General features: G+C 42.4%; 1 protein-coding gene across 1 annotated transcript in view; it reads left to right on the plus strand.

Moving 5' to 3' along the window:
* LOC109922498 (src substrate protein p85-like) overlaps window positions 1-27,176 on the plus strand; it is a 63,549-nt gene that overhangs the window by 22,910 nt on the left and 13,463 nt on the right. The window contains exons 4-9 of the mRNA XM_048606906.1: window positions 7,479-7,608; window positions 14,888-14,998; window positions 17,927-17,981; window positions 18,821-18,931; window positions 25,873-25,983; window positions 26,988-27,098. Coding sequence (XP_048462863.1) covers window positions 7,479-7,608; window positions 14,888-14,998; window positions 17,927-17,981; window positions 18,821-18,931; window positions 25,873-25,983; window positions 26,988-27,098 — 629 coding nt within the window. The remainder of the gene's footprint in view (window positions 1-7,478; window positions 7,609-14,887; window positions 14,999-17,926; window positions 17,982-18,820; window positions 18,932-25,872; window positions 25,984-26,987; window positions 27,099-27,176) is intronic.

Raw genomic sequence — 27,176 nt, forward strand, 5'->3', positions numbered from 1 at the left:
GACTTGATGGGCTGAATGGCCTAATTCTACAACTGTATGTAACGGTCTTTTGGCATCCACCGCACTTTGGAGGAGTGAATTCCTCAGATTCATGGCCCTATGAGAGAAGTAATTTCTCCTCATCTCTTTGTAAATCTGCTCCCTCTTAAACTAAAACTATGACCCCTCATTCTAAATTCCCTCCCATGAGGAGCAGGTGTTCCTGGGAGAATTCCTATGTGGGGTCCCTCATTGTGAAAAAAGCAGGTTCTGTACTGTCCAGCTGTGTTAATCGATTAGCCTTGGGGACAGATAAATCTGAGGGGAAACATTAATGGAAAGTCACACATCATTAATGTTGCTATCTTTTAGTCTGCTCAATGTAGCCTTCATAATGCGCCCCTACCCCACTCCCACCCCAGTTAACATGCCCCAATCATTGAGGAATGTTTTGCTCTCATCCCTTACTCAATATACACTGAGTGTTCGGCTTGAAAAAGTACTCCTTGCATCCTGCCTTGGTGAAGATCAAGTGTCTGCTTGTAGGGAACAGAGGGTAAATTTACTGCTGCAATAATCTGTCTACTTCTGAGCGAGATTCTACCTGCACTTGTCCAAATGCACTGCAGAATCAGTGAGAGGCAGACAGGAACTCTTGTCCTTTAATGCTTTGAGCTGTTTTGTAACGTTGGTATTCAGCTGGTTGGACTGGAGCCAGGAGTCGTCATCAGGAGCTGTTGGCATGGGAGTTGCTGGGAAGTCTGGAGAATTCCTGACTGGATTTATTCTGGTTGCTTGTGTTTGCAGTTTGGGTCTTTCAAGGTGACTGAATTGAGCTTACAGCATTGAGAATTCTCATTGGGACTTCGAGTATAATTGAGTCTAACCTGATCTGTCAACTATATAGTACAAAAGGAGACCTTTTGGCCCATCATGCTTGTACTAGCTCTCTGGAAGGATTTTCAATGAGTGCCACTCCCCTGTTTGTTTTGTGCTGTTCTCTGTTGGAATGCTGTTACTGAATGTTTGACCCTTTCAGGCAGCACATGCTGGGTCAGTTTCTCCGCTGTTAGACTGTTTCTGTTAACATTCTTGCCTGAGCAGCCCTTGCCTACTGTTACATGTAAATTTGAGTTGAATGTTTGATTTTCCTGGTTTACAGGCTCTCAGTAGTAATGATGTGGAGGTGCTGGTATCGTGATAAAGTTACTGAACCAGTGAGCCTGAATCGTACTCTGGGGGTATGGGTTTGAATCCTACCTTTAGTGAAATTTTGAATTCAATTTTTAAATAAAATCTGAATTAAAAATAGAAGCTAGCCTAATGGTGACCATGTAATCACTATCAAGGTAAAAGCTACCAGGTTCACTTCTGTCTGTTGGGGAATGGAATCTGCAATCCTTACCCGGTCTGGACTACATGTGACTCTAGACCCATAATAATGTGGATGTCTCTTACTGCCCTCTGGGCAATTAGGGATGGCCATTGATACAGGCCTAAGCAGCAAAGCCCACATCCTATGACCAAAGACAATTGTTAAAAATAATGCCATCGAGGCTGCTCTGCTATTCAATGAGACTATAGCTGATTTAATAATCCCCAACTCTGCTCTCCTGCTTTTTCCCTTCCTGATTTAAAAATCTCAGTTTTGAATATACTTAATGACCCAGACTTGACAGCACTCTGTGGTAAAGAATTCCACAGATTCAACTCCTTCTGAGAGAAGACATTCCTCCTCACCTCTGTCTTCAATGTGTGGAATACGAGGCTAGGGGCCGAGTCCTGGAAAATGGGATTAGCGTAGATAAATGATGACCGGAACAGACACAATGAAGATTGTCAAGAATTCTCTCTGTAGTGCCAATGACCAGGATGAGGATTTGTATTTCAGCTCCTCTCCAATAAAAAATAGAGGCGGGGAATTAGAAGTATGGAAGGTTTTTATCAGCATCTGTTTAACAAAAAGCAGGTCCTGTGAAAAGTTTTTAGTGGGGGTGGGGAGGGAAAGGGTGCTGGTTAGAAAGGTCTGTTTTTAGGAATTTGGAGAGGGATCTGGATATGATTACTAGCTGGTGCAGATTGACCTCCTCTTGATCTGTGAAAGCTAATCATTTTCAATAGAATGTAGATTTGATAGTTATGTTGAGCTGAGCTCACCTTTCTGCTGTCTCCTCAATTTGATGATATTTATTTCGAATGAAGACTGGCTGTATTTGCTGGTACCACGTGGCCCCTGCCATATTGTGATAGTAACGAGCGATGCTGACCTCCAGGTGCCTTGCTTTAAGTGTGTGTGCATTTTTCTAATCTCTTGCCTTGGACATTGCAATGTCCACTGATTAACTGTACGCATTCCTGTTTGTTTAACATGTCTGAGGGACACAAACAGCTTTTGTATGAAGGATATTTGCAGTGCTGACATTTTAAATGGTTCTACTGTGTAATCAATAAGAAAGCTATTGTTTCTTTTGTGAGCACGTGAGGAGCCTGGATTTCAGGCTTTTGTTTGTAACTGCTGAAGTGACCTTGGATGGTTGTCTACCCTTCCTTTTGTATCTTGTTTTTCCCACCCATTAGAATATCCTCCTTGCAGCCTGGTGCAGCCCTGAGCCTTCCCATTACTGTCTGTCGTAGTGCTGTGTTCCCTCTGTCTGGACCAACCTGTGCCCTGTCTGTGTAATCTCAGTTGAGAAGTGATTCTGTATTTTAAGAGCAGGAAATAAATCTGTGATCACTGTTTCCCAGATTGAATGTCCAGTGCATCGAGTGGAAGCCTCTGTTGAACGCTCGCTACATGTGCTTTGTACTCGTTTAAAATCTTCAGGCAGTGTAAACTGAAGTAAAACTTTCTTTGTGGGATGGAATAGAGAAAAAAACTTGTGTTTCAAAGAGACATTTCACAACACTGTTAACCAATAAGCAGATGTGGGCATTACTGCTTAGGAAGGATATGTTGGCCTCAGAGAGAGTACGACATAAACACAGACCAATACAGCACAGGAACATGCCCTTCGGCCCACCATGTCTGTGCCAACAGGATGGCATTCTAAACTAATCCCATCTGCCTGCACATGGTCCGTATCCCTCTATTCCATGCCTCTTTGTGTCTGTCCAAATGCCTCTTAAACGTTGCCAACCCATCTGGTTCTACCACCTCCCCTGGCAGCGAGTTCTGGCAAACTACCAGACACTGTGTTTAAAAAAAATACTTGTCTCGTACGTCTCCTTTAAACTTTCCCCCTTACACCTTATACCTATGTCCCCCTAGTATTACACATTTCCACCCTGGGAAAAAGATTCAGTCTGTCCACTCTCCCCGTCTCAATGTAGGTTTATAAGAATGATATCTGGACTTCAGGGGTTACGTTATGAGGACAAATATACAAATGAGCCCTGTTCCTCTAGAATTTAGAAGGTTAACGGGTGACCTGATTGAAGTCTTCAAGATGTAAACAGGAGAAGTCAGGGTAGATAAAAATAAACTATTTCCACTGTCTGGGGATTTGAGAACTGGGGTGTATTGTCTGAGAATTAGGGCCAGACCGTTCAGGAGAGATATTAGGAAGCACTTTGACACACAAAGGGTGTTAGAGGTTTGGAACTGTCTTCTACAAACGGCTGTGCACGCTGGATCAGTTGTTACTTTTAAGTCTGACATTAATTTTCTTTTGTTAAGCAACGGTATAGAGGGATATGGGCCAAAGGCAGGTACATAGAGTTAGAACACAGATCAGCCAAGATCTCATTGATTGGTGTAACAGGCTTGAGGGGCTGAATGGCTTCCTCCTGTTCCTGTGTTCCTTTAGTCTTTTTGAAGTGTATTCACTGTCAAGAACATGTTTGTCAATATACACACACAGCTCCATCCCACAAACAACAATAGGAATAATGTGATGTTGATTGAGAGACAAACACTAAGCAGGAAAATTTCCAGCTGAATCATGTAATCTCCAGTTGTAATGGTGGATATTTTATATCCTTTTGCATTCTGGAATATAAACTGCTCTCATATTTAGAAGCTACGTGAAGTGATTTAAATGCTGGATTTTATGGTTCACACGCATCATTGTCTTTAACAGCCCTACCTTCATAACTGTGTTCAATAATTTGGACAAATGATGACCATGTTAAGTCTCAAGCTAATTTAAGAAATAAAAACAGAAAGTGCTTGAGAAACTCATCAGGTCTGGCAGCATCTATGGAGAGAAAAAAACGGTTAACATTTTCAAGTTCAAATTTCGTCTGAAGAGTCGTATCAGTTTTGAAACATTACCTCTGTTTCCCTCCACAGATGGTGCCAGGCCTGCTGAGTTTCTCCAGAAGTTTGATTTTATTCCAGATTTCCAGCATCCACAGTATTTAGTTTTTATTTTATCTGACTTATGAGCGCTGTTAAATTTGCAAACTTTATAATATTGTTATTTATAATTGTTTGGTAGTACAGAAATTGAGTATTGCTTGAAAAAATTCTCTTTTCTGTTTGTACGCATTAGGAGAACTTGTAAGAAATACAATTTAAAGGGAAAACCAACATTTATATTGTAAGATGAGAATGAAGATTGGTTGGTTGGCAACTGGACTCTGAGTCTAGATATTGTCGTTTTGTTTTGGGGAAAAAACTTTCAAAAATAAACAAATAAAGGGGTGGCACGGTGGCTCAGTGGTTAGCACTGCTGCCTCACAGCGCCAGGAACCTGGGTTTGATTCCACCCTCGGGCTGTGTGGAGTTTGCACATTCTCCCCGTGTCTGTGTGGGTTTCCTCCGGGTGCTCCGGTTTCCTCCCACAGTCAAAAGATGTGCAGGCTAGGTTGATTGGCCATGCCATATTGCCCATAGTGTTCAGGGATGTGTAGGTTAGGTGCATCAGCCATGGGAAACGGAGGAATAGGGGATGGGTCTGGGTGGAATACTCTTCAGAGGGTCGGTGTGGACTTGTTGGGCCGAATGGCCAGTTTCAATACTGTAGGGATTCAAAGAAGAGTGCAGCAGTTTGAATGATGAGCACTGATATAATTTAATGAATGGTTTCTTTTGACATAAGTTGCCCACTAAACAAAAGTAACATTTGGCTAGTATGGATTTTTCAGTAATTTGTTACAGTATAAATTTCCAGAAGGCATTTGATAAGGTGTCACATTAAAGGTTATGGCAACAAGTAAAAGTTCACAGATTGAAGTTTGGCTGGCTAACAGAAAACGTAGAAGCTAGGAGCAGGAGTAGACTGCTTCACTGTTCAATATGATCACAGCTGATCATCCAATTCAGTTCCCAGTTTGTGCTTTCTCCCCGTACAATTCTTAGGGCTAAAGGGGTTAAAAGGTATCTAACTCATTCTTGAAAACATTCAGTGTTTTGGCCTTAATCGCTTTCTGTGGCAGAGAATTCTAGAGGCTCCCCGCGCTCTGGGTGAAGACATTTCTCATCCCATCCCAAATAGCCAACCCTGTGTATCCTTACTGGTCTCCCTGGTCATTGGGAACATCCTTCCTGCAATTACCCAGTCTAGTCTGGTTAGAATTTTATAAGGAAATAGAAGTCATAAATAAATCACAGTCTTGAATCTTAGGAACGGTCTCTTCTTCAGAAGGTAGCGGAAGCAGATCCTTTGAATATTTTTAAGGCAGAGACAGATTCTTGGTAAGCAAGGATGAGAGGGCTGTTGAAAGGTTTTGGGAACATTGGATGGTGGGGCTGGCTCGAGGTGAGAAAAGGCCTACTCCTGCTCCTGTCTTGTTGGTAAATTTTTTATAATGTGAAATCTTGCTGTGTCTTCCTTTCAGCTGTTAATTGGAGGTTCAAATTTTGCATTAAATGTTATCAGTCACCACAGAGATGTTGACAACATTAAAGTTATGTTCTGATATGTTATAGTGATCTGAAAACAGACTTTGGTAACAAGAGTAAAGTGACCCCAGAATCCAGCTGCTGCATCATTTCTGAAAGTTATCAGTGTAGTATCAGGAGAGATGCAATAATTTAAACTCATGAAGGGTTTTGATTGGCTAATCAAGGAGAGAGTGTTCCACTGGCAGAGGGATCAGTAACCAGAGGAAACAGATTGAAGGTGATTGATGAAAGTGATCTGGAATCTAGTGCCTGAATGGGGTAGTTTATAGGGGAGGCAATGGCCTAGTCCAATTATCCTAGACTGTTAATCCAGGGACCTGGGTTCAAATCCCACCACTGTAGATAGTAGGTTTTGAATTCAATGAAAATCTGGAATTAATCATGAATCCATTGTCGGAAAAACCCATCTAGTTCACTAATGTCCTGCGGAAACTGCCATCCTTACCTGGTCTGACCTACATTGGCAATGGGCAATGAATGCTGGCCTAGCCAGTGATACCCTTAATCTGTGAATGAGTAAAACAAAAGCTGTTTCAATTGTAATGATCAAAAGAGAATGAAATAAAACATGAGGAGACGAACAGAGATGTGGGGCCAATTGCATAAAATCTTATAACCTTGATAGGCATTCAGCCCACTGTACCTGTGCCTGTTCTTTGATAGCATATATCTGTTCCTGGGGTAGTTTTAGGAATAGCACAACATCTTTAACAGTGGACTTCTCCTGATGCTGGGGAGACAGTTAAGTATTTTCCTCAGTCACATTGGTCTGTGTATCTTTCTCGCAATATTCCACAGGGAAATAGCTTAGATTTGAAATTTGCCCGAAGAACAGTTGGCTGAAGGAGAGGAGAGTTACACTAGGCTGAATTCATAACCTCTGTGATCTATTGGGTAAACTCATGTCCTTCATGGAACTTAAGCTGGATCATTCTATTCGGCCTGGTTCGGTCACATCTGGAGTATTGTGTCCAGTTCTGGTCACCTCATTATAGGAAAGATGTGGAAGCATTGGAAAAGGTGCAGAGGAGATTTACCAGGATGTTGCCTGGAATGGAGGGAAGGTCTTACGAGGAAAGGTTGAGAGAGCTAGGGCTTTTCTCTTTAGAACGACGAAGGATGAGAGATGACTTGATAGAGGTGTACAAAATGATCAGAGGTATAGATAGAGTGGACAGCCAGAGACATTTTCGTAGGGTGGAGGTAGCTATTATGAGGGGGCATAGTTTTAAAGTGAGTGGAGGTAGATATAGGGGAGACACCAGAGATAGGTTCTTTACTCAGAGAATGGTCGGGGCATGGAATGCATCGTCGAAGAGAGTAGTTGAGTCGGCCTCATTGGGGCATTTAAGCGGCTATTAGATAGGCATATGGATGATAGTATAAGGTAGGGGTGGAGGTTAGATAGACCTTAGGATTAGGATAACAGTTCGGTACAACATCGTGGGCCAAAGGGCCTGTACTGTGCTGTACTGTTAGATGTTCTATTCCATAAGTATTTCTTAAACATACCACTACATTTTGAGAAGTGGGCCAAGACATTTAAGAATATAGATTGCCACAAGCTATGATTTTATTTGGTTCCACTGTGCCTTGTGTGATATTTATAGCTCAACTCTCTTTATTTTGTGCCTCTGTCTTGCTCACCCAGCCTGCATGAGTTGAGGGAAAATGTTTCTCAGGAGCATAAATCTCTAAAACAAAAAGAATTAGCTGATGGGCCAAAGGCATCCCATGGATATGGAGGGAAGTTTGGAGTCCAGGATGATCGAATGGATAAGGTAAGGAAATGTGCTGTTTTTAAATGAGTATAACAAGCTAATATTGCTTGAATTGTTTTTAATCACAGAACCTGAGCTGTATTTTAATTTGACTGTTTTCTAGTTTGTATTTTCTGGTCCCTGCACTTTTTGTTTTTGACTGTGGTCAAATCATACAACTTTGGAAAGCTAACACATTTACCAGTGTACTACAACGTAAAGTTGTCATAGTGCTCCCAGACCATAGGGCTGCTCTGTCATTAGAGAGACAACTGGGGATGGTTTAACCTGAGTGTGACCATACCTCGAGGGAGGGGAGAGGTTGAGAAGTGGAGACCTTCACATTAACCTTAGCTGGTGTGGGAATTGAACCCATACAGTTGGCATCACTCTGCATCACAAACCAACCAACTGAGCTAACTGATCCCTGGGTCTTGCAGAAATAGCACCTGCCATATTGATAACTCCTCAATCTTCTCCCATTATGTTTTTAAAAAAGCTTTAAGAAAAATTGTCTTTCTGAAAAAAACTTATCACTTTTTTACTTCTGTTTTTTACCCCCGCTCCCAAACTATATAAAATGTTTGCTCAATATTTACGATAAGCAGAATCTAAATGGGTGGGCAGGTGAATCCCGTGTCTATTTTGAGTCAGTATTTTTATTCCTTTTTGATGGTTTCTGTCCATGGAAGTTCCAGGTATGAACCTGGGCAACATAATTCCAACATTAGCAGTCAGTGTTTTATGTCACTGTGACACTGGAGATAAAATGAAGATGGAATCTGTGACTAGTGTAAACAATGGAGTTTATATACTGGCCACTGTGGATGCTGGGGTTTGCATATGGATAATTGCATTGAACACCTTTATGTCCAGCCCAGTTAATGGGGCTTGGTTAGACAACCTCCTTCCCATAATAAAAGTAAAATACTGCAGATTCTGGAATAATGAAGCCAAAACCACATGCTGGAGAAACTCAGCAGGTCTGAACTTTGTGGAGAGAGAAACAGAATTAATGTTTTGAGTGCAATATGGCTCTTTGGAACTCTGGTCTTATCTGGATAGGACCTGTCATGCTCTTCCAAGCTGCTCCTGCTCCCCATATTTTAACATGGACCTGTTAGGATGATCCCTGCTTTTCCAAATGCTGTGGCCAGTCTTCCAAGCCAAGAGAAGTAAATGATGATGAATCTGCCTCTCTGTCTGGCTGAGTTGCCAATTGTCTCTTTCCCCCTGTGGTTAACTGTGTCAACCAGGCCAGGGTAGATTAGCAAACTGAAGGTGTATGCATAGGTTGTGTCATAGGTACTTGCATTGCTTTAATACTGCTGATGTGGCTCCTTTGGAACAGGGCCCCCATGATCAATCCCTCATGACCAATCCCCTGTATACTGCTGCCTCTGTTCCTGCTCTTTGGGATCCTGTTGCCCTCTCTGCTAAGAATGAAGAGAGATCTGCAGGTTCAATCCTGTGGACCTCAGAGGGTGGACAGGAAAGAGAGGACTTCTCTGAGTACTGTAAAGCAAGTTAGGACCCCACCAGGCTGGGAGATTGCCCTCCAGTACAAACTAGTATGTTCATCACAGAATGGAGTGCGTTTGGACTTTGTGCTGCGCTCGCTCAGTGACTGTAGCGTTATTGAAGGACATTCATGGTGGAAAGGATATTTTCTGTCTTTGCCCTACTAAGAATAGACATTTGTTGTAATTTTATTTGTAAATATTTATATTTTTAGCTTGAGGCTAGTTAGTTCCATAAATATTTGACTTTTCAAAGCCTGACTATATGTTAGAATTCAAAACTCACAAGGGTATGTTTCTCAGTCAAAGAGAGTCAGAGACATCCAGCATGGAAATACACCCTTCAGTCCAACTCATCCACTCCAAACAAACATCCCAATCTGACCTAGTCCCATTTTCCAGCATTTGGCCCATATCCTTCTAAATCCTTCCTATCCATGTACCCATCCAGTTACATTTTAAATGCTGTAATTGTACCAGCCTCCACCACTTCCTCTGGCAGCTCGTTCCATACACACACCACCCTGTGCTGGGAAAAAGTTGCCCCTTAGGTTCCTTTTAAATCTTTCCCCTCTCACCTTAAACCTTTGTCCCTCTGGTTTTAGGCTCCCCCACCCTGGGGAAAAGACCTTGTCTATTTACCCTATCCATGCCTCTCATGATTTTATAAACCTCTAAGGTCACACCTTGGCCTCCAAAATATATTTTACAGCATAAAGCTGCATAACCACAGAGCTGAGTGTTGTGGGGTCTGGGGATGAGGATTGGGGGTGGGTGTGGTAACAGAGACAGTGGCCTTAGAGGAGACTGGACATGCAGGTGAGGGGAGGAATGGCCTTCTGTGTGGCAACCATTTGATGATTTTCTGATTGTATGTTTCATGTTCAGAAATGACTGTTTGAAACTTGTTGGAGTAAAACAATTGATTGCTTGAGTTAAAATAGCAAATGTTCATGTCCACTTGGATCAGGTTGATGATTGATTTTAGTGAGTGTTCTCCCAGTGATTATAAAAAGTGGTTTGTAGGTCACTGACACCAAGGTGGGAGGGTGGTATGGTGGGTGAGTGGGTGGAGTCAGCATTTCGGAAAACCTGCAAAAGCAGGGAGTTTCAAAGTGATAATTGAATTTACGGTACAATGGGTCCTTCAGTTTTCAAAGTGTCTGTGAAGATTAGAAAAAAATACACAACTAAAACAAATGCTACAATGTTGGAAACACCCAGTTCCAGTTGTATTTGTGAAGAGGTACAGTTATTTAAGCGATTACTGTTCTATGCTCTGGAACTGGCTTTTCTTTCTTGAGCTACACCCCTCCCTGACTATCCCCTACATTGCAGCCAGAACCCCACTTTCCCCAGGCTCTGTATTTATTTCTGATGGGACGGGGGTGGGGGTCATTCCATTTAAACTCTGTTTCTCACTCTGCAAATACCAGCCAAGCATTATCAATTTTGATTTGAGGTGAATATTAAACTCTCCTTTCCAACCAGTGAGCTGAAGGGACTCCGACAGTTGATTGAAACAGGGGCCAAATTGTTCATGTTTAAAGCAGAGTAGCAGAGAATTACATTCCGTTTAGAGCACAATAACACGCCTTTAGGTCCCTCTGATCTGTGCTGCTGTTTATGTTCCAAATGAAAAGTAACAAAGAGGATTGATGAGGGCAGAGCGGTGGATGTAATCTATATGGACTTTAGTAAGGCATTTGACAAGGTAGACTGCTTAGCAAGGTTAGACCTCATGGAATAGAGGGAGAACTAGCCATTTGGATACAGAACTGGCTCGAAGGTAGAAGACAGAGGGTGGTGGTGGAGGGTTGCTTTTCAGACTGGAGGCCTGTGACTACTGGTGTGCCATAAGGATCAGTGCTGGGTCCACTGCTTTTTGTCATTTATGTAAATGATTTGGACACAAGGTATGGTTAGTAAGTTTGCGGATGACACCAGAATTGGAGGTGTAGTGGACAGTGAAGAAAGTTACCTCAGGGTACAATGGGATCTTGATCAGATGGGCCAATGGGCCGAGGAGCGGCAGATGGAGTTTAATTTAGATAAATGCGAGGTGTTGCATTTTGGAAAGGCAAATCAGGGCAGGACTTATACACTTAATGATAAGGTCCTGGGGAGTGTTGATGAACAAAGAGATCTTGGAGTGCAGGCTCATAGTGGAAACGCAGATAGATAGGATAGAAGGCACTTGGTATGCTTGCCTTTATTGGTCTGTGCATTGAGTATAGGAGTTGGGAGGTCATGATGAGGCTGTACAGGACATTGGTTAGGCCATTTTCGGAATACTGTGCGCAATTCTGGTCTCCCTGCTGTAGGAAGGATGTTGTGAAACTTGAAAGAGTTCAGAAATGATTTACAAGGATGTTGTCAGGGTTGGAAGGTTTGAGCTAAAGGGAGAGGCTGAATAGACTGGGGCTATTTTCCCTGGAGTGTTGGAGGCTGAGGGATGACCTTATAGTGGCTTATAAAATCATGAGGGGCATGGATAGGGTAAATAGGCAAGGTTTTTTCCCAGGGGTGGGGAATCCAAAACTAGAGGGCATAGGTTTAAGGTGAGAGGGGAAAGAATTAAAAGGTACCTAAGGGGCAAATATTTCATACAGATGGTGGTGCGTGTATGGAATGAGCTGCCAGAGGAAGTGTTGGAGGCTGGTACAATTACAACATTTAAAAGGCATCTGGCTGGGTATATTAGTGGGGATCTGTGCTGCTGTTTATGTTCCAAATGAAATGGGGATATGGGCCAAATGCTAGCAAATGGGACTTGATTAATTTCGGTTATCTGGTTGGCATGGATGAGTTGGAGCAAAGGGTCTGTTTCCCTGCTGTAGAGCTCTGACTCTTTGACAAGCCTCCACCTTTCATGGATGTAGGTGTCTCTGGCAAGGATAACATTTATTCTCTCCTGTAAGTTGCCCACAAGGGGTTAGCTAGGCCATTTCAGAGGGTTGTTCAGAGTCGACCACGTTGCTGTGGGTCTGGAGTCACATGTAGGTTGACCAGGGTAGGACAGCAGACGAAGCAAATCTAATGGAATTTTACAGCATTGATAATGATTTCATGGTCATTATTAATAATATGTAATTTTCTCCCAAGTTGGTTGATCTGGGAAGCATCAGGCTGTTGATTGGGAGGCTTGGGTAAATGAGCTGGGTCTAGTCTGATTGAGGAGGTAGGCGTGGTCAAGGAGTGTAATTGGAATGAGGGGTCTCATCAGGTCGGGAAATCTGGTTCAGGGGCACTTGGCTTAGGACTCGTGGGGGATGTTTGGTGTGAGGTGAGTCAAGGAGAAATTTGGTGCAAGGGCAATTAGAGATTGTTCATAAATGCTGGCCTTGCTAGTGACATCACAGGAACAGTAAATAATGGAAACGCTGGTATCATTGGCATTTCAGAGAATCTCTGCATCTGTTTTTGAAGCGCTGCAGTGTTGACGTTAAAAATAGGAAGGGCCATGATGCCAAACATGCAAAATGGTGACAGTGCGAATATCATGACATGTCCAGACCTCTTTAATGATGGAGCAAAAGGATGGCAGAGGAAGAAAGGAACTGAAGCCAATCCAGATCCTGCTACCTTGTGGGCATTGTTCTCATGTTTCTAAAGATTAGTCGGTCGAGAACTGATCTGTTTGATCATGTGACAACTGACCAAGAATTGGATTGATTCTTTAGCGAGATGTTTACAGATTGCTTTGGAGGCAATGTTCATATTTGCAGGACAGTCCAAAACTAGAAAAAATCAGTAATTAATCCAACTGGGAATTCTGGTGAAACACCTTTACTGTGTGCTAAAAATACTGAATTGTCTTGAAGGTTGAGACAAATAGCAGAGAAGCAGTGAAAATATAGAGTCCACCAGTGTTGCTCCTAACCCCTTCTGTCTCCATCCTCAACCCTCAGTCCACCTGGTGGCTGGGCTAGGCCTTTCCTCTTGGCCTGCACACAGCCCTCACTCGGTAGAGAGAGATTTAAGAGAGAACCAGGAGAGACCAGGCAGAAAGGAACAGAAGGAAATGGTGGGGTGAGGGGAAGAGGGCTGTGGGAGGTGGAGGCACATATGGAGGCTGAATGCTAGAATGGTAATTGGGTGGAATGGCCTGTTCCTACACTCTTGACACAATCTAACATGCAATTTTTAAAGATTACAGTCAGACTTGCTGATGCCTCCCTATTTGTAACCAAGCAAACATTCCAGCTGGTAACTCATCAGGAGATGAATGATCCTCCAAAAAAGTCCAAATGTTGGAAATATTTGAGAACCAAGTTTTGCATGTGTTCTATGTTAGTACCTCTGAGTTTCAGTAGATGAATAGAGCCTTGTATATTTTTAATTCAATTTTCTAATTTGTTGCACAGAGTAGTGGAAACTTTTCTAGTCTTTGCTGTTTTTAAAAGTTGATGTAAGTTTTTTTTTTAATACAACTGCAGCCTGTTTTAATAGTACATCACAGAGAGGAAACAGTAAAACAGCCATCAATGCTGTAACATGTGGCTCATATACTGCAAGCAGCATTAACCAGTCTAACCCTGAAATACATCTGGGCAGTGACTAAGACACAGCCAAGTGTAAAACTTTGATATGTGGAAATTGTTAATAGATGCCGCATTAACTGAAAGAAAGCAAAATAGTGCGGATACAGTAACAGTGAATGAAGCAAACACCCAATACTGGAGAAACTCAGCAGGTTTGGCAGCATCTGTGGAGAGAGAAATAGTTCGTGTTTTCAGTCTTGATGGGACTCTTCTTTGGATCTGAAAGGTATTCAAAATTTCTGTAATAGCTTTGATCGAGGCAGAGGCCAGTACAAAGAATAAAGGGGTTGCTAACTAACGGCGGTGAAAGAAAACTAGAGATGTAAAATGGGTATAAATTAAGGTGTGAAAGAGAGAGCATGGATCCTCTCTACTAAGAGAAATGTAAATGAGACAAACAAGGCCGCAGTGGGGTGGGGGTGCTGGTAAATGTAGAAGAATGAATATAATGCTGTCAGTTTCCAAAGTTATTAAATTCACTGTTGTGACCTTGAGGTTGTAAAGTACCTCAGTGGAAAATGAGTTGGTGTTTCTTGAGTTTGAGTTGTGATTCTTTGGAACGTTGCAACAGGCCCAGGACGGAAACATTAAAATGAGAGCATGTATCCATTTTCCAATGCTTTTGGTTCTGAAGCAGAGTCATACCAGACTTGAAACATTAACTCTGTTTCTCTGTCTACACTGATGCTGCCAGACCTGCTGAGGATTTTGAACATTTTCCATTTCATTTCAAATTTGCAGCGCCCTCAGTATTTGGCTGCTGTTTTGTAACTGCCAAAGTAATTCAGCCTGTAATGAGAATGTTGAATGTTTGCAAAAGGGCGTGTTTGTTTTCTAGTCAATGTCAATACTTATATGACCCTTGCAATTTGTTTTTAAACCAACCAATCTATTCCAGTATTGGAGTGTCCCAAAATAGAGTGGGAGATGTAATTCTGGGATCATGCCAAACTGTACAACTAGATGTTTGTAACTTTTGTTGATAAGAATGGGAATCTATGGTATGTGAACAATCTCGATTAATTGTATGCCGTCTGGAGGAAGTGGTGCAATTGCAGAAAGGATCAAAGGTTTAAAGGCTGGAATAATTGTCTTTCCCTCATTCCCTATGCATGCCCTGTTGAGTGAGCCTGATAGACTCGTCTAAATTTTGGTTCCACTTGAAAGGCAACATGCACGACTTCCTGCTGTTTTGAAGTGTTAGAATTCTAATGTGTGATTCTGTTCTAATTTCAGTCTGCTGTTGGACATGAATATGTTGCTAAACTCTCCAAACACTGCTCTCAAACAGACTCTGTAAAGGGATTTGGTGGAAAGTTTGGTGTGCAGAAGGATAGGGTCGATAAGGCAAGTACTAACGCTGCGTGTGTTCGGTCGTTATGAGTGAAGGCATGTGCTAACCCTTTACTCTACATTCTCCCCATGGATTCACCTGCCATCCCCCACTCTTATAGTCCCAGAATAGTTCAACGATCACCTCATCATTTAGATTTGGACAACATGTGGAACTAACCAAGTTGATTCTTTGACCAGAGATAGTAGGAACTGCAGATGCTGGAGAATCCGAGACAACAAGGTGCAGGGCTGGATGAACACAGCAGGCCAAGCAGCATCATAGGAGCAGAGAGGCTGACGTTTCGGGCCTAGACCCTTCATCAGGATTCTTTGACCAGACATGTTAACTTTCCAAGTGATTTTTAAGTGGGTCTTTCACAATCAGCAGCTAAAACTTACACACCAAGCCTCTGTATGTCTAATTGAAGAACCCAAAAGTTATGCTGATGGACCCTATGTGTGTCAATGCTGACTGATAGAAGTTTCCAGTAATCTCTCTCTTTTCCAACTCCTCATTTTCAAACAGCATGCCAGCAAGACTCCGTACATGAGAGTAGTCTGGCATCGTGCAGGAGGGTGATGCTTTTGGGTATCAGTGCTACAGGAAACCATCAGGATTTTCTGAAAGGCAGGAAGAAATAAGTAGGGAGTGGGCTTGGTGGAGGGGTGGGAGTTGGATGAATGGGAGTTTGTAAACAATCCTTGCATTTTTCCAGCTTTTTGCACTTCACAGTCACCTGACTGTCCATTCCCCAAGCAAGTATGCAAACAGAACTCTTCAGAATGTAGACGCCTGTTTTAATAAAAAAAGGTTCCCCTGTGAAATCCAGTGAAAATCACTTGTTAATCTTGGTCTCAGTGTGGGGACATTACTTGGCAATGTTTTTTGTTTAGTGGAAATATATGCTTGACCTTGGGAGTTTATGGTATTTCAAAAGGATTGAACCACCACAAGGACAGCAGTGAAGGAAAGGGTCATTAAAAGATCCGAGAACTGGAACTGAATATTGGAGGTTGGGGTGGGGGGGAGGGGATGAGGGGATGAGGAGGCTGATTGTCCCCTGTGAGTTTTGGCCAGGCTACACCGAACCTTTGCCAGGCTCTGGAGCCTGGGACGTTCACCTTCATTTCTGCAACGTTTTGATAAAGCAGCAGACAGAGGGGTGTTGAAAAAACAATGGATGTTGAATCCTCACTTTGCAGCTCTTCTCCCTGCGGTCCCCACCCCCTACTCTTTAGTTAAACATTGAAATTGGAAGCAGGAGTTGGCCATGTGGCCCTTCATTCCTGTTCTGCTATTTAATAGGATCATGGCTGATCATCCAACTCAGTACCTGTTCCCACCTTTTCTCCCCATATCCTTTGATTCTTTTCAGTCCTTAGAACTACATTGAACTCCTCCTTAAGAGCATTGAGTGTTTTGGCCTCAATTACTTTGTGTGGCAGTGAATTCCACAGGCTGCCCACTCTCTGGCTGAAGTTATTTCTCCCCATCCCCGTCCAAAACAGCCTACCCTGGATCCTTAGACTGTGACCCCTGGTCACTGGGAACATACTTCCTGTGTTTACTCTGTCTAGTCCTGTTAGAACATTGTAAATTTCTATAGGAGCCTCCCCCACAACCACCAATATTCTTCTAAACTCCAGTGAATATAATCCTGTCTAATCCAGCCTGCCTTCAAATTGATCCAGTTTAGGTGCAAGCCACTACGTTGTGCTGTCCAGGTGTCTGAGGGGACCAGTTGGTTTTATACCTTGAGAAGGATTATGGAGCTCTGGAAAAGTCACCACCTGTTTTCTTTCAATTATTCATTTGGGCTCATTTGTCCTTGTGCAATCTAACCATTCTTTAACAGCACCCCCACCCCTACTATCCCAATCTTTGAGCTCTCCAACCCAAGCTTTCACCTTTTCACTCTCCAATCCTCAGCCAGAATAGAGTTGCTACACTCTTGCTTTTTGAATCAGATTGGGTTGGAAACATTCTGTGTGTGACCACAGGATGGAGGAAATCAAAAGCCACCATCCTTCCCATGGCTTGAGATGTTGGAGGCATTGACCTAAAACAAATTCAGCACTTGTTTAGATCTGAAACAAAAACAGAAATTGCTGGAGAAACTTAGCAGGCCTGGCAGCATCTGTGGGCAGAAAGCGGAGTTTTGACTACAGTGACTGTTCTTCAGAGTTCCTCTAATGAAGAGTCACTGGACCCAAAACGTTAATTCTGATTTCTGCCCACAAATGTTGCCAGACCAATTGAGTTTCTCCAGCAATTTCTGTTTTTGTTTTTGAAATACTTTGAGAACGTTGTGTATGTTAATTGAAAATGGCTAATTTTGTAATTGTCAAATGTTTATACTTTGCTGAATGTCAAACTGAAGCACGTTGTAATATTTTTGCATGTATTCTGTACAGAACTGAAATCTTGTTTTCTTCTAGTCAAAGCATTATTTGCCATTTGTGGATTGATGCTGATCAGCATTATGTGAACACGCCCTCCCCAGTTCTTTTCTCTAACCTCTGTCCTTCTGCCCCCATGAGATGAAGTATTTTCTCTCCCATTGTTGCTGTCTAACCTGGACTTCAGACCTGTTTTAGCCCGAGTTTTGTTTCCAAAGTGGGGCCGCAATAAAATTGACAACGCTTGCAAGTAACATGAAACATTGAGGACCCATTGGCTAAATTTTAGACTGCTCTGTTCCTCTTATTCCTGTGTGATTTTGACTAAGTTTTTCCATCTGCCCCTCGTGTTGTAGAAACCCAACTTGCACAGGTGCCAGCTTTTCAAAATAAATCGATAGCATTGCACAGGCCATAATCTGAGCAGTGTGTGGCCAAAGTCCCAGGTGCTACTGCCTAAACTCCCAAGTTCCCTTTGTTTTGTTCATGGATGAAGACTCTCGAAGTGAACTTGATGTGACTTTTTTTTTACACTTGCAGTCTGCTGTGGGGTTTGAATATGAAGGGAAGACTGCCAAGCATGCATCTCAGAAAGGTACTGTATCTTCTGCACTTGACAGTTGCTCTGGAGAACTGATGATAGCAATGTGGATGTGATGTTCAAATTGGAATTTACTTGTATAAACTCTCAGAAGATTTTTTGATCTCTCCTTGAATTGAGCCTTCTCTTTCATTGGGAGTTGTTTGAATTGCATCCTCCTGTGCTAATCTGCCTGATTGTCCCTTTATTTCTGATGCGTATCTCATCTTGAGCCACCTTTTTGCACCTGGGCTTTTGTGGAATTCTCCAGTGAATCAGCACATGATATTGCACTGAGATTGTAACTGCCCTCCTTATTTTCATTCATCTCTTCCAATTTTAACCCAAATTTTTATGTTTTATTTTCAATTATCAATTATAAATTAAAAAGATTATTCAATCAGAACAATGGATGGAAAGAAGCCTTGCCACAAATATTCTGGATGAAAGACTTATTAATCCCTTGTCCTTTAAAATATAATTTGAAACTGTTGGCCCTTTCTCCTGACTGGAGAACATAGTCCTCCTGACTGGCCTTAGCAGTGAACATTAAAGCAAGAGGAATGTTTGAATCTTCAGCAAACCTTAATTATACCAAACCCGAGGTAGACTGCATCACTCTGGCAGTCTTCCTCCAAGATTTATTTTCAGCTAGATTTAAAGATCACTGCAGCCCACCTCCTGTTTGTTTTCAACACAGTGACCTTTCTATGAATAAAGGGCAGTTATTTTCTCTGGTACTGCTTCAGGACTGATCCACGTACAGTTGGTAAATCACAGGGCTTCTGCACTTCTGCCACAATCAAAGATGTTGCATGCTGCGTTTGATGCTTTTGCTGTCTTGAATTATTCAGATTACAGTACTGGTTTTGGGGGGAAGTATGGAGTGCAAGCAGACCGAGTGGACAAGAGTGCCCTAGGGTTCGATTACCAAAGCAAAACCGAGGTTCACCAGTCCCAGAGAGGTGTGTCTTTTTTGCTTCCTTTTTGTTCCACTTTTCCCTCCTAAAAGGTGAAGGAGGGGGGTGGCTTTGTGGTTTCTAATTTGGCTGTCTGTGTCTGTGTGTAGGAGCTGCACCTCAGTGGCAAATTGCTTCAAACTTGATTTGTTTCCAAACTGTATCCTGAGCATTTCCTTTTGCAATTTGCTGAATTCTGTTTTACTTCCAAAGTTCCTTCACGACTTCTCAGAAATCTGACCGGTTTGGAAGGTTTTGAAAAAGTTTGCAATTTCTGGAAGTGTTGACTCCGGTTTCTGGTTCAAGACTGTAAATGATTTTGTAAATCAAAACGGTGTTTACATGGCCAGATTGTTGCTGTGCATTAACGGCTCCTGTTAACACTGGGGACGGAGTTGTGTGCTGTAAATCTAGGACCAGGGCCAGGACCCAACCTAACTCTGGAATGCAGTGCAACAAGACAATCTGGACTTACTGCCTGCACTTTTAATAGAAGATCATCGACCTCAAACCAAACTTTGTTTTTTTCCTCAGCTGATGTTAACTGAGCTGCTGAGTCACTCCAGCATTTTCTGCTTTTTGTCAGATTTCCAGTATTTGTGATATTTTTGCATTTGTGTCTGGGGAATTTGCATACATTTAGGAGACAGGGCAGCTGTCCCCAGATGTAAATAATACAACTTTCCTGCCGTATTGCCTTGTGCATCAACATTACCATTTCAGTGTAAACAGATTCAGAGATTCTTACAGCGCAGAAAAGGCCCTTTGGCCCATCGAGTCTGCACCAACATAACTACCACTAAAAGCGCATTAATCCCAATTTCCTGCACTTGACCCCTATCCCTGAATGTTATGATATTTGAACTGTTCATCCAAATGTTTTTTAAAGGTTGTAAAGTTTCCACCTTCCACTACCTTCTCAGGCAGTACACTCCAGATTTCCATTACCAATGAGTGAAAAAGGTTTCTTCCAAGTCTGGTCTGAATCTCCTGCCCCTTACCCTAAAACTATGCCCTCTCGTGATTGACCCCTCAACCAAGGGAAACAGCTGCTCTCTACTCACCCTGTCCATACCCCTCATAAATTTATATCTCAATCACGTCCCCTCTCGGTCTTCTCTGCTCTAAAGATGAGTTACGTTTATAAAAATTCCTAACTCTTTTCTGGATAAATTAGGAGTTAGATTTGGAAAGGTGTAGCATGGTCTGTGGATATACTGTTGTGTGCCTTCTGCTGTTGCAAAAGTTAAAGTACTGATTTTGAGTTTAATAACATCTCCTATGCCGTTTCCAAAACCGTTCACAGAATGCACATCTCATTTTCCTTTGTGTGTTCATCATGTGTGTCGTACCATTGCTTTGCCAATGTGTATTATTTACCCCCTTTGTTACACAGTTTCGAAAATTCTGCCTTCAATTCCCCCATGTCCAATTTGTATTGTCTTTTCTGGTCACATGTCACTGATACGCTAGAAACACCTAGTTGTCCTTCAGCCAAGTTTTATTATTGTTTTCAGTGAATAACATGCTAGAAAATAACAGAGAAATTGAAATTAAGACTTTGTATCTGTCAGCCTTTTTAATCCGTTGCCCTTTGCTTCCAATCAAACAAACATTCTCAGATCAAAAGGAAAACCTGCTTTATTAAATTATGGGTACAAAGTTAGACCAATGTTCACACAATCAATACCATTCACAAAAATAATGAACTATTTCATTCAGAGTTCAACACTGATACAATATTTGATTGATGTTTACCTGTTCCAGTGAAAGGTACTGATGTAAAAAACACTGATTTTAATCACTCCTCAGGGAATAGAGGAAGCCCCTTTCTATTGTGGTTTTAATATGGTATTTGATTCATGTTCTCTTTTGATGTTAGCATTGGTCTTCTGCTATGCAAGTATTTTGTTTGGAATGATCTGATTAGATGGAACATACAGTTGGATGTTCTAGTATCTAAACTAATGATGGCTCAGCTTTCTGCAGCTCGCATTATTGAATCTGACGACTCCTGTTGAGGTTAATCAAGCTGTCTAATTTCTCCATCGCTGAACAGTTCTGGTAGACATTTGGAGTATAGCATCACTTCTGTGGCACTTGCTGGGCTCTGTTTAGAGCTGGTTGTGTAAATATTTTCTGACTCGGTTAGCTGATCCCTATTTCAGTTCGTTTGTTGTTCCAGTCAAGAAAGGCAGGATATACATGTGTCAAGTTAGTGTGCTTCTTTCAGCATTTTCTCTGCAATCATGACTTTCCAGCCTGGCCGTTAGACTCTGAATATGTCCATCATAACCTTGGATTGCCTTCAGTGTTATGCAACTGTTGGAACTTACTTGAGTTAAACAATGATTTATTGTCTGCAGTAGGCTCATCTGGAATACACTGGCTTGCAAAATAAACTTCTGATCATAGCTTTTTTTTTCCTTTTTGTAATTAAAAGGGAATGATTCCAATTCTAATGGTTGTGTGCATCCAATAAATGTGCCATTACATTCAGGAATTCAGAGTTTGGAGGCACAGGGAGCAGGGGATTGGGAATAATTTGGGAATATGTTCATGGTGTTGCAGGTACACTGGTGTGAATGGGCTCCTCCTTTATCTCTAAGACTTTTGATAGAGCTTGTTACATGCAATTGTACCCCATCTGCTGCATGGCTTTTGCTGGGTTCAACTTTTCTTTGCCTTAAAAGCTCTCCAGATCCTTGGCCACACACTATCGTTGTGATGTAATTACAGTTGGAATGCTCTATCATCATCTCAAATGGCCTCAAACTCCTTTCAGCAATGGAAGTCAATGTTCAGTCAGGGCTATGTAAAAGTCCAAGCTTTCAAAGCAAATGGAATATAAAAGTAGAGAGGTTTTCTAAAACTATACAAGGCACAAGTCAGACCCCAGCTGGAAAACTGTGAACAGTTTTGGTCCCCTTATCTAAGGAAAGATAGACTGACATTGGAGGCAGTCCAGTGAAGGTTCACTCAGCTGATCTCAGGGATGGAGGGACTGTTGTATGAGGAGAGGTTGTGTAGATTGGGCATGTATTCATTGGAATTTTAGAAGAATGAGAGGTGACATTATTGAAACATAAAGATTCTCTGAGGACCTGATAAGGGAGATATGGTGAGGCAGTTCTCCCTTTGTGGGAGAGTCTAGGACCAGAGGCCATAATTTCAGAGTAAGGGATTGCACATTTAAGACAGAGATGGGAAGGAATTTTCTCTGGACAATGAATCTGTGGAATTCTTTGTTTCCTGTCCATTGACTGAATGCTGTTTTGGTTGAAGCTACCAGTGAGGTTTTAGTATTCCAAACTGTTCCCTCTCTCAACGTGTATCCATGTGTCCACTATTTATTCCAAGGCAAAACATCTTACTGAAATAGCTGAATCTTACTTTTTGTTATCGAGAGGGTTTTTTTCGGTTATTGATCCATCAACTTCAAATGTGGAGAAATAATCTTCACTCTGTCTCCAGCCATGTGTAGATAGTGTGTGGCAGGATTAGTTTCTTGGGCTTTGGCTAGACATTTGAGAAATACTGCCCTTTTCTGAATGCATTTCCCTTCAGACTGCGAGCCAAGCAAGTTCCTTTCCTTCTGATCTGATGTTTTTAGTGCAGGCTACAGTGGGTGGTCTCAAAAAAAAAGCTCAGGACAAATCATTTCCCTGCTTTGCAGTGCTATCTCTCAAAGTAAACCCAATGCTTTCTCATGACTGTTTTAATCTGTTTCACCGTTTTTAGTGAGATCTGTATTTGTACTCCCAGAACCTCCTGTCTCTCTTCCTCTTCCTCTTTTAAATCATAGCACCCTGGAAAGAAGCCATTCAGCCCTTCAGGTCCACACCAAACCTTTTGAGGAGCATCCCACCCAGACCTACCCCCTTACCCTATCCCTGTAACCCTGCATTTCCCATGGCCAATCCACCCTAACCTGTACACTTTTGCACTTTAATTGACTTTTGTTTTAGACATTTATTTTCTGAGAAGGTGAAGTCTTATCCTGACATTGATCCTCTAGTTCCAGAATTGCTAACCAAGGGAAACTGTTTTGCAGCATCTACTCTGCCAAATTGTTTAGAATTTTATATCCTTCAATAAGAATGGCTCTGATTCTGCGAAAAGTCAGTGACTTTGGGCCCATTCTCCCCATTGCTCGCTCTCCTGTTTGCAAGGTCCCTCTTATTCCAGGCAACATTGGAGTTCCACATGCATTTCTGAGTCCTGCATTGGCCAACCAATGCTACCCTTTCCCACCACATCTCCTCTTCGATTGAACTCCTGACTTCTCCACTTCAGGAGCAGCTGCTGGTTTCTCTCCCCTTCCCTCGCTGCCTCATTCTGTTCATTGAGCAGCAACTTCATTCGATGAAGCCTATTCTCTCTCATGCTTCAGATTCTCAAGAGGCAGGCTTCAATTTGGAAACTCCTCCTTGTTGTTCTCTCTCTCTCCGTGGCCTCTCTATCTCTCCCAACGTCAGAGATTTCTCTAACTCTGGCCCTTTGGACTCTCCACCATCGGTGACCTTGCATTAGTCCCTGGGTTTCAGTTCTAAACAGGAGGCAGGCTAGCATCAGCAAGCAGTTAGTGAGGCAAATAGAATTGTGGGCTTTATAAATGGAGACCTAAAGAATACAAAGGGAAGGGGGTGTGGCAAGCATGTATAAACAACTGGTTCTCCCTTAACTGCGGCACTGTGCCCAATTCTGGGCGCCACAATTCAGGAAGGACCAGAAAGCAGTAGAGACTTGACGTTACTCATGCAGAAGAACCAGTCGAGGAGGAGATTTGACAGAAGTGTTCATAACCATGAGTGGTCTGGACAGAGCAGATAGAATGCGTTCCAAAAGATTATCAAGAGAGCCAAAAGTAACATTCGGGAAAAGCCTGTGTGTGGTTAGGAACTAAAACGTGCTGCCTGTGTGTATGGTGATGGCAGCAGATTTGGCGTAGGTTTCAAAAGTGTTGGATAAGGGTCTGAACAGAGAATTTTGCAGGGTGATGGGGAATGAGTGCGACTCGGAGAGTTACTGTTGCAGTAATCAGGCATACGAGCAGGAATCATCTGATTGGCTTTCTCTCTCTCGCCTGGATTAAAGTAAATTTTCTGTGTTGTCTCCAGTCTTGCCTTCCTGCATTTTGTTGCCACCATCCCGTAATAACAATAGCCCCTGAGTTTGGTGTTGTCAGTACATTGTAAAGTTGCAAAATTTGCTGCACATTGCTCACATAAAGGGTGAACACAGTGGTCCCAACACCACGTCTTGTGGGATACCACTTCCTAATGCTTGCTGATCAGAGTGACTAATAAACCGCTTTGTTTTCCTGTTTGAGGTTAGCTCCTTACCCTTTGTGTTATTTATCCCCTAGGTCCACACATTAATCATGAGTCTATTGAGCATTCAAAGCTAGCATGGCTTGTTTCTTTATCCATACGAAACATTGTACTTTTTCCTGCCTGCTGCTTTAATCCTGAGGCTTTGCCATTAATTTACTCACGTTATTTACATCGACTCCTTGGGGCGGCATGGTAGCTCAGTGGTTAGCACTGCTGCCTCACAGCACCAGGAACCCAGGTTCGATTCCACCCTCGGGCGACTGTCTGTGTGGAGTTTGCACATTCTCCCTGTGTCTGCGTGGGTTTCCTCCCACAGTCCAAAGATGTGCAGGTTAGGTGGGTTGGCCATCCTAAATTGCCCTGTAGTATCCGGGAGTGTCTTCCAGGTGGGTTAGCCATAGGAAATGTCAGGTTATGGCAGTCTAGTGAGAGATTTATTTTGTTTCTGGTCAAACTGCCTTCTGGAATCATTGTCTCAATTATTGAGTGTACATTATTTATTGATGTCTTCAACACCAAGTTGCTGTACCTTACTTAGAATACTGTTGATCAGACCTGTCTTTATTCATCTCAAGCTGCTTATCAACACCTCTCCACCTGTAATAATAGTTATTAATGTATCAGTCTTCACAACCTTTCGTTGCTTCTTAAGGCCATTGTAATCTTCACAGTGTCCTGTCTTCTTGCAAAGATGTTCCTGTTGTTGCTCAGAGAATCTTTCAGCTCTGCAGATTTAATACCATGTTTTAGAAAATGGGTCCATGTACTCAGAGAGTCCAGGTGTACATGAAGGATCTGACAGTGCCTTTCTCACCACCAGCCAAGTGATGTCTTGGTGCTTGTTGCAAAGTTCTGGTGATAAGGCATTCTGTCAAAAGACTTTGATAGGGAACCACGTGACAGGATCCACCCTCCCCTTTCCCTGCAGGGTCTTGAGGACACTGTGCTGATCACTTCCTGATGGATTGGTGGTCAAAGGTGTTTTTCTTTGCAAATTTCTCCACGAAGGACCGGTGATATGGAACGGTTCAACTACTTGGAACATTCCACTGCATCGAGGCCAGGCCCATCCTTTGTAACACCGGGGGTAGGTAGAACCTCAGTACATAGTGACTCTTAGTGTTTGTTGCAGCCTTGCATAAAGGTGGCCTTCAGTACGAGGCAATGTTGAGTATGATTCCCCTCTCTACAAACCCAGTCCTATCCAGAGCATTCTGCCTGGTTTGTCTATGCACACTGAGGTAGCCATCAGGATATGGGTAGCATCCTCTTTACTGCCAGGACGTAAACATTAGTGACCCAGAGAGGAGATTCCTGCCCAACATCTCTCCCTTTTCCCGTTACATTTCTGATAAATTAATTTTGTTATCTTGGGGTGAATTCAAGTACCTGGCTCAGCTGTTAGCAAGCCCTGTCTTTTGCTGTTGATTAAATGTTTTCCCTGGTCAGTGATTGGTCAGCTAAGTTTTTTTGTGTTTAGCTGTGGATGCAGAATGATATCGACATTAATTTGGTGCTGAAACTTCCACTTCTCTGCACACAGCAAGGTATGTTTTATAGTAAGTAAAATTCTTCAGCTTTCATTTAACAATGCCAATTGGTTTGCTGTAGATTATTCCAAAGGATTTGGCGGAAAATACGGAGTGGAGAAGGATAAAGTAGACAAGAGTGCTGTTGGCTTTGAATACCAAGGAAAGACTGAAAAGCATGAGTCACAGAAAGGTTAGTTACCCATGTTCCTGCGGAGACTGGACTGTGCTGCTGGTTTGCATGACGTGGTTTGCTTGCAGTAATGTGAGCTGCAGTAGGTCGGTGTATTGGCAGTCTACGTGGATGATGAGGAATCTGGAGAATGTACTGGTGCATGGAGCACATTTGGATTTGGCTGCTGCTTTATTTCATAGTTGTAACGTGGCTGCAGGAGTATCTTGAACACTTCAGTCTGATGGATTGTTTCCTGCTTTTTGCAAGTGAGGGCTTTTGGTCTGGAGTTACGGAAAAAAAAATGCCAGTTTCATGAAGTCAGCATCAACTGAAAAATACGATGCAGTTCCAATAGGGAGCCGGATATTTCTCTTTTTACCAGCACCCTGTTTTAAATCAACCCATGTCACATTTATGATTCCCAATCTTGTAACCTCTACAGAACTGCTTCAGTAACTGTGTGTCTGAATATAAAGATTTTTTAATGAATAAATTATATTGTTGCAATTAGAAAATATCAAAAGTTTCCAAAGTTTTGGATTTTTCTGATGCCACGGTATTAATGGTTCAGGAACCACTGCTGGCAGATGGCATTAAAGGGTTAGCCATGATTTAATTGAATGGTGTATCAGGAATTGATGGGCTGAATGGCTTTCTCCTGATCCTACATTATTGTAGATCAACAATGATTTAATTGATTGACAGAATAGGCTAAAAGAACAGAGTGGCTGACACTTTCTCTCAAGTTTACTGAACAACATTGTAAATTGTTCAATTAATATTGTGTTATGGAGAGCCAAGTTCATTTGGGATAGAGTTGGAGGTGTTGACTTGCTTTAAGCAAAGGGTCCTTGGAGTTCAGGGGAGCTTTCATTCTGATAGGCTGAGATCCATTTAAAACCATCTTCCATTATTTCTAAGTCGTCGTCCTCCTTTTTGAAGTGTTTTTTTGTGGTTGTTTTGTACATTGGCCTGATCCACTATTCATTCCCAAACTTACTGACTGCGTTTGGTTTGTTTAGACTACGTCAAAGGTTTTGGTGGAAAATTTGGTGTCCAGACCGATCGACAGGACAAGAATGCCTTGGGCTGGGATCACCAGGAGACAACACAACTTCATGAGTCACAGAAAGGTCAGTGCTCAGGGGCTTTGTGACAAACTGATGGTTAAAAGCAGATCTGGTGGAATTACTGAGCATCGGAAATGCCGA

The sequence above is a fragment of the Rhincodon typus genome, chromosome 17 (assembly GCF_021869965.1).
Source record: "Rhincodon typus isolate 14 chromosome 17, sRhiTyp1.1, whole genome shotgun sequence".
Lineage (NCBI taxonomy): Eukaryota > Metazoa > Chordata > Chondrichthyes > Orectolobiformes > Rhincodontidae > Rhincodon > Rhincodon typus.